This window comes from Calliphora vicina, chromosome X, assembly GCF_958450345.1.
Source record: "Calliphora vicina chromosome X, idCalVici1.1, whole genome shotgun sequence".
Lineage (NCBI taxonomy): Eukaryota > Metazoa > Arthropoda > Insecta > Diptera > Calliphoridae > Calliphora > Calliphora vicina.
The window spans coordinates 6,446,036-6,460,803 of record NC_088785.1 but is presented as its reverse complement, the minus strand read 5'-3'; the positions used below and the strand labels follow the sequence as shown (position 1 = coordinate 6,460,803).

Genomic DNA, 14,768 nt, shown 5'->3' with positions numbered 1-14,768 from the left:
GCCAATTCGAGTTTAAGTCATTAAAATGGGCCATACAAATAATCCAGTGGCGGCGCTATGGGGCTCAAAGCAGGGTACCTTTGACATGTAAAATTTTTAAACACGTGCCATTTTTTTGTTTCCCATCCGATTTCAAAGAATTTTATATTTTTGGAAAGCGCATACTCCTTGGCTACATCCAACTCAAATTTTATCCCGATCGGACCAGCCGTTTAGAAATGCCAGATTTATTTCCAAAAATTTCGATTCTGCCCCACTGTGGGCTCCTCATACATTTAGTTTTATTATACATACATAGTTGATGCTTTTTAATCTTACAAAACACTTGTACAAATTTGTGCTAAAAAAATGGTTTCGCTTTTTTGAGTAAATATTTGCCATGTGGAAAAAATGTTGCTTAAAAACGGTTTGTCAAAAAACCGAAAAGTTAAAGAAAACCGAAAGCGGTCCAGTTTTCAATGATGAAAACACCAGTTGCCGGTTTTGGATACTGTAGCTGTAACATATAATGAAGATGTTGGTTGAATTGCGGTTTCGTTTGAAAAACTCTAGCATGCAGCGGCGCGCTGCGCGAAGCGGCAAAGTATCATAACGTTTCGATGTACATATGTATGTATTCAAAAATGAAATGACTGATCTTACTTCTACATACTGGGTTCCGGCTTTGAATTGTAACATCATTGCAAGCAAGTACGTATTGATAAAAACTTGGCTTTTGCAATATTCTGTGAACCTCACTTGATCCATGCCACCTAATTGTAAGCAAGCCGAGAATACTTATTACAGATTATAGTTTTCAAACAGAATTACATATTTCTGTTAAAAATACATAAAAAACAAAAAAAAAATCAGTGGCAAAAACGACAAACATAATAATAGATACAATGCAATCTCATAAATATCAGTGGCAAAACGACGAAAAATAGACAAAATAGTAACAAACTCACACGTGTGCAGCATTATCATCAATGAACAGCCATCCAAAACAACAACATCGACGACAACAATAACAGATACAACTATCGGTAGCATAAACGCCCAATGGGTGCACGTTTTGCTTGTTGCAGTATCTAAAATGTGCATAACTACTTATGTATAAACGAACGTCCGTTCAACTATCTACACATATCAGTTTGTTTGTTTGTTTGTTTGTTGGTTTGTCTGTCTGTATGTCGCTTCATTTCACTGTTTGCCTGTCTGCCTGTGTATCTGCATACAACAAAGTTTCCTCAATGCTGTTGCTGTAGTATTCATATCGACGTTTATTATGATAAACTGCACTTGTTGCGCAAAATTGCAAGTACCAAAAACACAAAAAAATAAAAATAAAACAAAACAAAGATTTTTGTTTAAATAATGAAAAAATGTACATATGTAGAATAACATTTAATATTTTGTTTCCTTTGTCCAGCACATGAGATTTTCGTGCTCATGTTTTGTTGTTGTTGTTTGTTTGTTTGTTTCTGATTATAAAACAAAGGATTGAAAATAGCACGATGATATCTAAGCTTTAAAGTTAACGGCTGCATTTTTACAAACAAATAACACAACAACAAACAACATGCAAACCAAATCAACAAACAAATTTTTTTAGACTGATTTCAATATCAAAACGATACAAAATATTATCGTCCGACTCCAATAGAACAAATACAGAATTTTTCAGCAAAATAAAACACATAAATACATATGTATGTATGTATTTATATATGTATATGGGTCTTTAAACCAAAAACTAATTTCAGAGGAATTTCCCGGGAATTTTTAAAATTCCTAGAAAACCTTTTTCGGTAGGCTTTTTAAAACTTTAATTTCAAACATTTGAAGACTTTACTCAAATCGTTTCATTACCTGGGTCAAAGGTAATATTTTTCCCAAAATTGTGTATGACATATCTTAGTATCTGAGACAGGCGCGTATCCTGAGGGGGTGAAGTTTTTAATAAAAAAGAAAAATTTACATATTTTTGTAATACAAAAATGAGTAAATACAAAGAGAAAATTTCATTAAAAGTAGCTAAGATCAACAAAAAAACTTTTTGGTTACAGTAAACAAGTATATGTTTGTGACAATCATATTTATGATGAATAATTTTATCATATTATGTTGTTCTCAGATTATGATAACCATAAGCCCAGAGCAACATATGTACATAATATGGTAAGTCCTTCATTATATAAATGATTGTCACAAACATATATTTGTTTGCTGTAACCATATACATATGTATATGGTTGGTACAATCATGTGAATCGTAAATTAACCATATTATAGTTACCACAATCATGTAAATAGTTACTGTGACTATAATATGGTTAAAAGACTTGTAACTATATTGAAATGGTTACAGTAAACATGCACAACTATATTTTGTTTTCTTCGTGCATATTTGCATTACGTAGTAACATAAAATAAAATTTCATGAAAACTTACCATCACCTGATATGCTCCCTTGAGAACTGCGGGAATCTTCTGAAACGATACAAATAATTTAATTTCCATTTATTTAAATATACTTCCATACATATATTACACACAAGTTTATAGAATGCTATTTGATGTTCTATTAAATATAAATATATTGATTAAGTAAACATGTCAAAATCAACAACAACAACAAGCTCCGAAAAGTTTTTACACTCGATTTGTTTAACTTTGGCCCAATGTAATACCTCCCGTGTTGGTTTTTAAAAATATCAAATTGTTACTATGTACAATTTATTTTGTGATCGTCTTCACACTGTACAACATTAAATGCTGCAAGCTGAATTACTTTCTAACTTGTGAAAGCGTTAGTTAGTTAGTTAGTTAGTTAGTTAGTTAGTTAGTTAGTTAGCTAGCAGTTTGTAGAACATTTGTAGATTGTACAAAATGATTGCAAGAATAACGTTAAATTACCGGCCAGAATATAATGAAACATATAATTTATAATAAGAGTATATAACTACTTATATAATGGTTAAGGAACATTTTAATCTGTAAAGAGTAAAACTAGGGAAGTTGCAAATGTCAGTTTATATTTGTGAATGCGGATAACTAAATTAATTTAATTAATAACATCAAAAACATATAAAATAATTATTTTTTTACTTTTTTGTTAAAAGTTCTAAAGTATTTTCCAAACGATCAGAGATGGAAAACGACATTTTCGTGCGGTATCAAAATGATATCCAATCAAAACAGGTTGTTTCCTCAGTAATTTTATATAGAAAATACAACAGTTAAACACAAAATTGTCTATATACAAATTATACAACAATTTATTCTGATTCTATAAGAATGTGTATGTTTTTATACCCTTCACCTTCGTGAGAAGGGTATATATGTATAAGTTTGTCATTCCGTTTGTAATTTCCACAATATAATTTTCCGACCCTATAAATTATATATATTCTGGATCCTTATAGATCGGAGAGCGGAGTCGATTAAGCCATGTCCGTCTGTCTGTCTGTTGAAATCAATTTTCTGAAGACCCCAGATATCTTCTGGATCCAAATCTTCAATAATTCTGTCAGACATGCTTTCGAGAAGTTTCCTATTTAAAATCAGCAAAATCGGTCCACAAATGGCTGAGATATGAGGAAAAAACCAGGACAACCTCGATTTTTTACCTATTTTTGACCTATATCTGGATTACTAAGTCATTAATATAGACAATATGGATATCTAATGATAGATATTTCAAAGACCTTTGCAACGACGTATATAAGACCATAGTAAGTTGGACCTACAATGGGTCAAAATCGAAAAAAATATTTTTTAACCCGAATTTTTTTTTCACCAGAACAAGACTGATGACAACATATACTACAGCTGCCCATGCCCCGAAGGAGGATAATGACGCGCATGTCAAAGTCACATTTTATGAGCGCCTAGAAGAAACACCGCTGATGTTAAAATTATTCTAGGAAAAGATATACGATCCAACAATCGGCAGATTCAGTCTACACGAAGACACCCGTGATAACGGCTTGAGACAGATATCCTTCGCCGCTACACGAAACATGGTAGTGAGTAGCACTAGGTTTAAACATTTCGATATTCACAAGTTGGTATCCCGTGATCAATTAATGAGGAACCAAGTTGATCACATTGTTGTGGACGGAAGGCATAGTTCCAGTGTGGTAGACGTGCGTTCGATCCGAGGATCATTACCTTGTTGTAGCTAAGGTTCGCTTTCGTCTCAATTCACACGAACAATTCAACAACGCTTGGGCTGGCTATGGCATGTCATACGTATGGATGGGAATTCTACTTCGAGAAAATCATTCGAATTCGATCCCGAGAGAAGACGTAGAAGGGGAAGAATCAAACTCCGGTGGAAGAATCAAGCTGAGGAAGATCTCGAAAAACTTGGTGCTTGAAACTGGAGGAGAAGCTCATGAATAGACTCGCATGGAAAACTATTCTGAATCAGGCTACTGACCTAAACTGTTGTTTATAGTCATCTAGATAAGTAAGTAAATAAGTAAGTAAGTAATTCATATCAGACATACTACATTGTGCTTTGGTTGAGTTTGTTTTACCCGATAACATTAAACTAAACAGGTCCATTAGTGTCAAATTTGACTCTGGTAAATATGAAATTTTTTCTAACTCTAGACTAATTTGCTAGTTTTTTATGAAAACAAAAGAATTTAATGAGAATGTTTAATGAAATTATACGATTTTTATCAGTTATTGTTATGATGGATGTGGCAAGAGCAAGTAAAAGTGCACCTGAGATAATGTAACGATTAGATGTAACCCATCTATTATGGATACACTGAAATACTCTCGAGCTAAAAAAAATAAAATAAAAAAAATAAAGATTTCGATGTTGCAGCAGCATCACTGTGCTGTTGTTGTTGTTGCCATAATACCGATGTGTACTAACTAACTATGTACCTATACATACATAAGTATCTGAAGAAAACGAAAAAATTACCTGCATTATTGTGATTTTCATTCATGACTGTAATCCATTCGACTGCCGCTGTTTGAGACATAAAGTTTGTAGGCACCTGTGCTGTTGATCCAGTCGATGTGTTGGTAGGAATCGTGTTGCCATTGCTTGTCAAGCAATATTCATCTAATTTGTGAACTTTTAAAGTTAAAAAAAGGAAAATATGTAAGTAAAACATTAAAACGTGAAAGTTCTAGTAAATATGTTGCTTTCAAATACATACATATCTATAAGAACTAGGTTATCCATTATAATAATGGAACAATTCCTTATGAATAAGTATTCCAAGAATTTAATAATGACCCTGAACAAATATATTTGGTTTCATTTACAATTTTTTTATTACCCATTTTTCTATCATATTTTTAAATACATACTAGTGAAACTCCTATAAGAAATTATTAGATTGCTTCTGAAATCAGACAAAAACAAATTTGTTATTTAGTAAAAAAAAGAATACTGAACAATTTTGGGGGTGGCCGTAATACGAAAAAAGGGTGGCGAATTATTGGCATAAACGAAATTATTTATTAACTACGCTATGTATTTGGCCGTTATTGATACTAAATATTCAAAAGTTTATTAGCTCAGAAAAAGTGATATTAAGAATGATATTGAAGATTATGTAAAGGAAGTTAAAATAAATATAATTGACGCTATTAAAGGTTGGCGAAAAAATTAACTGTTCCAATAATTCGATTAATTTTAAATATGTAATCGAATTATTCGAACAAGTTAAAATATATTATTATATATTATTATTATTATTATTATTATTATTATTATTATTATTATTATTATTATTCAATATTTTTGTTTTATTCGAACAAAAGAAAAATTTAAAAATTTGGATGCCCTAATAAGAACTCTTGTCTATGATAAGAGTATGATTCAAGGAAAATCTAAGTTTCCAAATATAATTTTGAAGCATTATTTTGGGATATTTTCTTCTTCATGTTTCAAATTGAACTGTTTATTTGTATGGTTATTAAAAAAGAAATATCCAGTTGCAGAAAATTCGAGATCGCTTAATAACTAATCATCATACATACCTTTCGATTTGACATCGTATGTTAGAGCCTGAGCTGACTGCAGTTGAGTAAGTTGTGTGTGACTGTGGTCATTTGAGCTATTTTGCATTAAACTATTATCTAAATGTTGTTGCAAATGCTGGACATGGTGGTGGGGTTGTGTGGTATGCTGACCAGCGGTGTTACTGTTATTGTTGCTGTTGCTAATGCTATTATTGCTGTGCAGATGATTGTTGATGCTGTGATGCTGTCGATGGAGATGATGCGTGTGATTATGATGGTGATGGTGTGTCCCAACCGTGCTGCCATGATGAGTCAAACCAGATGGTAGCGAACTTATACCATGATTGAGATGAGATCTTTGCATTTCCATGCTGAGCATATCTTGTCCAGCCTTACCTGAAATTGAGACACATGAAAATATTCAATTTAACAAATTATATCGTCCCTTCAATAAAACAATTGCATATACACTAGGGTGGGTCAAAATTTCTTAAACGTACATTTTGAAGCCTCTCAGCGGGAGTTGATTGATTTCAGGACCATTTTTTTAGAATTTTTATACATATAAACTATATATACACCATTATACTAAATAACTGATTCTATATGTGATCAAAATTTGGTGAAATTCTACTTCCACAAAGTGGATCAAAAGATCAATTGAAATATTACTTTTGTTCTAGATGTCTACTAACACAAAAAATTTAATCTCAATTATTTCGAAATGGCAAAAAAATTATACACTATTGTTTTATTAAGGGGACGATATATACATAGGTTTTAAAATAAATACATATACATTAAGGAAATAACGTTTTGTATCTCCAAACGAATTTTAGTTTACGTATCTGTTTGGAACGAAATAATCAAAATTTGGTATTTTATTTTTTTATAAATCGAAACGATATTGCCTTTCAAGTCAATTTTTAATGTGGTAACAAGTTTGAAAAGATCGTTTTTATCTCAGTTTTCCGACAAATAAATTTAAATATTTTTATTTATCTTTCCAGAACTATATATATAACTATTTCTTGAGAAAAATTTAAATGTTTAAATGTTTTTACATTTTAGCATGAAAAGAAAAATACGTATACAAATGTGTTTTTTGGAAAATTTAAAAATGCATGGAAAACGTATTGAAACGAATAAAAAATCATAACGTTTGATTTTACTGATAACAATAAAATTCCGTTATCGAAATAATCCAAATTAATATCTACATTACCTAACAACAAAATTTGTGTAAATTTTGGACCCAAGTGCATAAAAAGGTTCGTCTTTTGTAAAACATCTTAAAAGTTGCAGTTATTTTTAATAAATTTTATCAAAGGGTTAATTTCGATTAAAATAACTTGGCTTGCAATTACTGAACAACTTACTTTTCAATCTGAATTACTTAGTAGTAGTTTGGTAATGGCTGACATAATTATTTTCGAAATTCAGAATAAATTCATAAAAAAAATTCTTTCAACCATTTTGTTAATTCAAATCAAATGCAAATTTCTTAGAAAATACATGTAGAATAATTTTTGAAGACACTTGTAATAGATTTATTTAACGTGCTTACTAAAATGCCAATGTATAAGTAGTGAAGACTGATATTAGCATTTTAACTCATTACTTCGTAATGTATGCATTTTCTGGATCAATAAATTTTAAATATTTTCCTTCGCTATTGGAAATTAATGTTTTTATACCCTTCACCTTCGTGAGAAGGGTATATATAAGTTTATCATTCCGTTTGTAATTTCCACAATATAATTTTCCGACCCTATAAAGTATATAAATTCTGGATCCTTATAGATAGCGGAGTCGATTAAGTCATGTCCGTCTGTCTGTCTGTTTAAATCAATTTTCTGAAGATATCCTCGGGATCCAAATCTTCAATAATTCTGTCAGACATGCTTTCGAGAAGTTTCCTATTTAAAATCAGCTAAATCCGTCCATAAATAGATAGTGTGTGATTAGCATACTTTCAATATTTTAAATTTCTAAACATCAAAAATGTTCACATAAAATATAAATCCACATATTTTACTTCGTATTGACATTCAATAAAGAATTCAAATTCATACAACTTTTATAACAAAAACACACTCCTTAACTTTGGTGGTTGGAAAAATTAATAATAGGGAAACTTTTAGAAGGGTTATGTAATGTAATACAAGCTCACGTACTATATTTGTATAACTTTTAACTTAGTTCCTGATTATTTCTGTTGCATTCAACGAATATTTCAGAGGGAATTCATTCATAGAGTAGAACAATGCAGTTAATGTAGCAGGAAGGCAAAACAATATTCATTTGTCGTTTTTTTTTTTCATTTCATTTACGGTAGAAAATGATGAATATTTTCCGTAAAATATTCAAATATTTATTGTTCTTAGAAACAGGGGAGAAATATTTTCATTTTTTTTTTGTGTTTATTTTATAAGTAGAAAATTGTAAGTGAATGTCAGTTGGCCAGTTGTGGCGCAAAATATTCAGATGGCGGTGGTTCACCTCACCTGCTGTTGATTGATGGTAATTGACCTTTATGCTGTTAATGTAATTGCCGAAATGGCTATACATATACACATACACATGTACATATGTATTTTCATTAAAAGAACCCAGCAGTTCTAGGAGACAGTACCGAACTAGTGATCTTACCCATCATTTAGGGTGACAACTAGTTACATAACTAGATACGTGATGCATGTCCTAAGCCTTGACCCTTTTTGATTACAATGCGACTGTCTAGCAGTTGGTCCAAAGTAGTCTACGCATTGGATTCACATACTGGTTAAATAGCGTCAAGTTAACATGTACAGGTGCTAATTGACCTCAAATAGTCAGCTAAAAAGACCCATCATAGACAGTCCAATAAACCTTTGATTGTGGGTAAAATAACTAATTTTTGAAGTACAGTACAAAATAAACGTTTAAGCTGACTACACTATAGGTTACTAAGAGACACTAAAGTGACTATTGCCTTTACGTTATACTTAAGCAAAAATAAACTGTATGAGAATTATATCAACACAATTTGTATAAAACTAGTTTGTATGTTAAAAGTGACAGCTATCTAGATTACTTAGGGACACTTAAGTGACAACTGTCTTCACGCAAGATTACCTGGGATGTATAAAGTAACGAATTGTCTTCTCCCTGCACTGCAAAGAGCACATACGTGCCGAATGACCCAAAATATATAAATGGGAGTCAGCCAAGTAATCAGACATTAGTGACAATTACTGTCTATAAAGGCTACATTGACTACTTGCTTAACTGCTGGGAAATGCAACAACTTAAAAACAAAAACAAGAAAAACATGCATGCATGTGTATGGATCTAAAAAATGCATACACTTACAGATACACACAGGTGTTTGTGCATTAGTTTCTACTATTACAAAAATAATATGTAATAACAACTATAGCAGCAGTGTTAATAACCACCTGTTTGTTTAGTTTTATTTTTTATGCCCTTATGGCTGAATTAAGTATCTTTCTAGCTACCAAATTGTCTGTTAACAAAATACAAAAAAATAATAATAATAAAAAAAAAACATACGATAAGAATAGTGTTAGTCGATTTTGAGGTTGTGTCTTGCAGTACTGTCTCTACTTTCTTCATTTGTAGTGTCTGTTTTCAGTTGTTGTTATTTATCAACTTACAGATAGTGATAGTGACGTTGTTGCACTCAGTGCTTAAGTAGCGACAAGTGTTTTTATTAAAGGATTACACTCAGATTAGCGAGATCAATGTGAAACGGTTACATTAAAACCAAGTAAGAGAGTGTTATATTCGGCTGTGCCGAATCTTGAATACCCACCAACAACATGTTGTTTTGGCCCTCTATGGGAACTTGAAGCAGTTATGGTCCGAACTGTACAGAATTTGTTAGAGTGATTAATTTCTTAAAACGGTCGAAATTTATACTAATATCATTATATAAAAATTATTTATTAACAATAAAATATTTTTCTGATATATGAGTTATATGGGGGTAGGGTCATTTATGGACCGATTGGTAGAAAGATTAAGGTTCATATAAAACTGTATGCCCAATTACATTTTCGCCATACTTTACTGTATAATTTTAGAGTATTTAGAACTAATTTGTGCAAAATTTTATTATCGTGTTTTCAACAGACAGACAGACATAGCTAAATCGTCTTAGAATTATATGAGGACCCATAATATTAAATTCTGGGTTCTCATAATGTGTCTGCGACAAATATTTTGATGTGTCACAAATGGAATGACAAAATCAATATACCCACCATCTTTGGTGATGGTGGATATAAAAAGACACAAACAAAAATAAACATTTATTAACCATTTCAAAGTAATTACATACAAACATATTAGGAATGACTTGAACTTTTCAAAAAAACAAGTAAGAGAGCTATTTTCGGCTGTGCCGAATCTTATATACCCTTCACAAAATTTTTTAAGTAAACAAAATTTATTTTTTTTCCAAAGTTGTTTTTTCATTTTTTGTAAAAAAAAATTTTCGAATTATTTTAAATTTTTTTTTTTTAAATTTTAAAAAAAGTTTTTTTGGTGAAAAATAAGAATTCGGGTTTAAAAATATTATATATGTATACCCTTCTCACGAAGGTGAAGGGTATAAAAAAACAACAAACGTTTATTCAGCTAGCAGGAGAATCTGGTTACATTGATATATAAATATGATTAACGTTATTTAATTTTTTAGTTTTTGTATACATATGTATGTATATTTACAGAATATATATTGTTTTATTATAAGATAAAATTCTGTCACGTACGATATTAAATTTTATTTATTATAAATTCATCCAAAGATTGTTTATATTCAAATATGACGGTTGTAAAGAAAAATATTTCGTTTAGTGTAAGAAATTAAAAGAAAACATAAGGCCTCTCACGATTCGAAAATTTTCGCATATTTCTAGATGTACCTCAAAATGACTTCCGTTTTATGCCACGTACGATATACTCTTATTTCGCTCGATATTTTTGACAACAATGTTTCGACAGATCCTTTTATTATTTTAAAATATAGTACCCTCTGAATGGAACATAAAGACCAAATTATTTTTCAGGTACTCTTATTTTTGCAAAATCTATTCCTGTCTATAGGCGTACTAATGTCACGTACGATGATATGGAATTGCCCATATGGCCTTTATAATATGTTAAAAATGTGAAACGAAGCATAATTATTTCAGTTGTTAACAGTTGGAAATTGTATAATGTAATAAAAAGTTTATTTTACAACTAGTAAATAGTAAAACCCAGACGGAAGCATGGCCGAAAACCTAGCTCCAAGAAACACCAATCGCATCAGAGGTAAAAAAAACGCAAAGTCCCAAGGGGAACAAAACCAAAAAGAAGAAAGATATGAGTCTAAAGAACTCGGCAAATGATGAATGCAAAACCACCACAGAAGTTTCCAATAAAGATGATAAAATCTTAGATGTAGATATCACTACATCTGAGTGGAAGGAAGTGCGCCCAAAAGAGAAAGATAAAATGTGACTAGGGTTTGGGGTCCGAATTTTCCCGGGAAAAACAGGAATTTAAAATTAATTAAAAATACTTTAATACATTTAAATATAAAATCTCTGTTTGATGAATGGCTTGTTCTAAATATTAGTGGAGGTTTTAAACCCCATCAAGGATACAGTAGAAGCATTAAGCCGACATTTTGCTATGATGAACACTCCTTATGAACAGTTGTTATCTAAAAATTCTACGATTTCTCAAAAAATGGTTCTTGCAATAAAATGTAAAGTTAATAAACAATACAGCAACATATGTAAATTTCCTAATAACTTCACAGCATAATAAGCTAAATTATAATACAAAAAGACAATGTTCATACATACGCCTATTTGACCGCAATGTTCCCTCATCAGTTCAAAGCGATGATGATGATGATGTTTCCGAAATACAAATGGAGCAAAATTTTAAAAACGAATTAGATTATTCAATCAAAATTGAAAAAGAAAATCCTAAATATTTAAAATCAAATGCTGAAAGTCGTTTTAAGGGGGAATTAGCTTTATTTGAAGCAAGTAGCAATCGGAGAAAATTTAGATTGTCTTTATAATGCTTTATTAACGATAAAGCCACCACCTGTTTAAAGCAAAAGAGATTTCTCGGTGTCTGGAAACTTTGCCACTAAAATAAGAAATCGTCAAATGACATACTGAATTCATTTTGAAAACTAAATTTTTAAAAAAAAAAATAGTTCTATGAGGAACATATAACATTATTTATATGAAATAATAGCGGTATTCACAATGTAGAGTACTTTCTCTAACAAAGTAACAAAAGAGCAGTTTAGCAGAAACCAAAAACAAAATACATTAGAACTACTTTTTTACTTATTTACACTTTTTAAACTATATGATGTAATTTTTGTTTTAAAATATATTTTATAAAAAATATAATAAAAAATATGTATAACAGAAAAATTAAAAAAATTAAGTTAAAAACTTCATTACAAATACAATTAAAATATTGATCGACAGCGAATTATAAAGGTACATTCACAATTTATAAAATTTTGTAACACTTTATGGCTCTTTTACACTATTACCAGGACAAGAGCTCTACATCATGCATTTCGCTAATATTTAATTTTATAGTAACAAATGATCTCCAAATATTTTATCCAACATTTTTTTTGTTTTATGTTAGTAGAATTGAATTGTAATGTATTGCTTTTCATTTTCTTGCAATAAAATGAAAAAATTTTGTAAAATAATTTCCTGTTTTTCTCATTTTTCTAGTTTAAAAACATTGTTCATTCCCGTTTCCCGGGAAATAAATTTATCCGGGAAAACCCAAACCCTAAATGTGACCCAAAACTTAACGTTTTAGGCGAAAGTGTTAAAAGTATTAGGAAAACAGAGAAAGGTGAATTACTCTTGGAACTGAATATAATGGGCCGGCCAACAGAACACAGGCGAAGAATGTATGTATATATGTGACATTTAGTAAATATTATATAACACAACAAAATAGAAAATGAGTGTAAGCTGTGTTAAAAATCGACAACTTCAAAATTAGAATATTCTCCTTAAATCAAGTAATAGGGATGTTTCTTTAATTTGAACTCCAATCTAACAGGTGACATTTATGTATAACGCTGCCCTCATTTCCCTTTTATCGAACATTATTTTTAGTGATGAGAGCATACAAATTTGTTTCTTAAGCTCAGTCTGTTTTATGCTGTAACACACCGATCAGTTTTCAGCCAAACTGTTGAATTAAAATTCAAGGGTGCTAGAAATACATACAAACATACATATGTATTTATGTACACAGGGACACATTTCTGTCATGTACTACTTTAAACGCGTTAATAATCTATTTTACATTTTTTCTACAAACAAACAACCAACCACTTAGTTCATCTGTGGTTTATAGCGTTTCCGAATATATTTTGTCATTGCAACATGCTGTTATTTCGTGCTGTGCTGCTTCAATCGCGAACATTACACAACAGGTAGAAGATGTAGTTGAATAACAAACACTTGTCATATGTTTGTGCAATGCACATACTACTATATACACTGGTGGCCAAAACTAAAGCACATTAGACCTGCCCTTAAGTTATAGAATTGCTTTGGATGGATCTTATTTTGTTCATTAGTTCATGACTGTACTTTTTTATAATTTTATTAGCTATAAAAACTTTCAAATTAAATTAACTTTCTAGTCAAGTATGTATACACATTAAAATCAGTTGAAAAACAAGTAAGAGAGCTATATTCGGCTGTGCCGAATCTTATATACCCTTCACCAAATTATACTTCAAAATAAAAATTTTAAATATATTTTTAGGTAAACAAAATTTATTTTTTTCCCAAAGTTATTTTTTCATTTTTTGGATAAAAAAAATGAATTCGAATTGTTTTTTTTTAAATTAAAAAAAAAAATCGGGTTAAAAAATATTTTTTCCGATTTTGACCCATTGTAGGTCCAACTTACTATGGTCTTATATACGTCATTGCAAAGGTCATTGAAATATCTATCATTAGATATCCATATTGTCTATATTAATGACTTAGTAATCCAGATATAGGTAAAAAATCGAGGTTGTCATGGTTTTTTCCTTATATCTCAGTCATTTGTGAACCGATTTTATCGATTTTAAATAGCAACCGATCCGGAAGAATTCCGAAGATATTGATGTATGAATCGTGTATGTAAGTTATTTGGGGGCTTCGGTAAAATTGATTTCAACAGACAGACGGACATGGCTTAATCGACTCCGCTATCTATAAGGATCCACAATATATACATATATACTCTATGGGTCGGAATTAGGGTTTGGGGTTTCCCGTATAATTTAATTTCCCGGGAAACGGGAATGAAAAATTTCATTTCCCGGAATTCCGGGAATGTTTTTTTAACTAGAAAAATAAGTAAAAAAGAAAATTAATTGTGTCATTTTATTAAAAAAGAAAAGAAAAACAATACATTACAATTCAATTGTACCCACATAAAACCAAAAAAAGTTTGTTAAAATATTTGGAGATCACTTGTTACTATAAAAATAAATATTAGCGGTATTCATGATATAGTAGAGTAAAAGAGCAAATTTTATAAATTGTGAACGTATCTTTATAATTCGATGTCGATTAATATGTTAATGGGATTTTTAATGCACTTTTTAGATTATTTCTTTTGATTTTTATGTTATATGTCCCTTACAAAACTATTTTCTTATAAAATTGATTTGTCAAAATTACTAATGCATTCAATAAATCATTCGTCGAGAAAACTCTTTCGCTTTAAACATG

The 14,768-nt window shown here is 30.4% G+C and overlaps 1 protein-coding gene across 1 annotated transcript in view; it reads right to left on the bottom strand.

Moving 5' to 3' along the window:
- Positions 1-8,635, bottom strand: part of sv (shaven) — a 93,352-nt gene extending 84,717 nt beyond the window's left edge. The window contains exons 1-4 of the mRNA XM_065514749.1: positions 8,632-8,635; positions 5,998-6,375; positions 4,928-5,083; positions 2,434-2,472 (exon numbers count right to left, since the gene is read on the bottom strand). Coding sequence (XP_065370821.1) covers positions 2,434-2,472; positions 4,928-5,083; positions 5,998-6,375; positions 8,632-8,635 — 577 coding nt within the window. The remainder of the gene's footprint in view (positions 1-2,433; positions 2,473-4,927; positions 5,084-5,997; positions 6,376-8,631) is intronic.
- Positions 8,636-14,768: the final 6,133 nt, after the last annotated feature.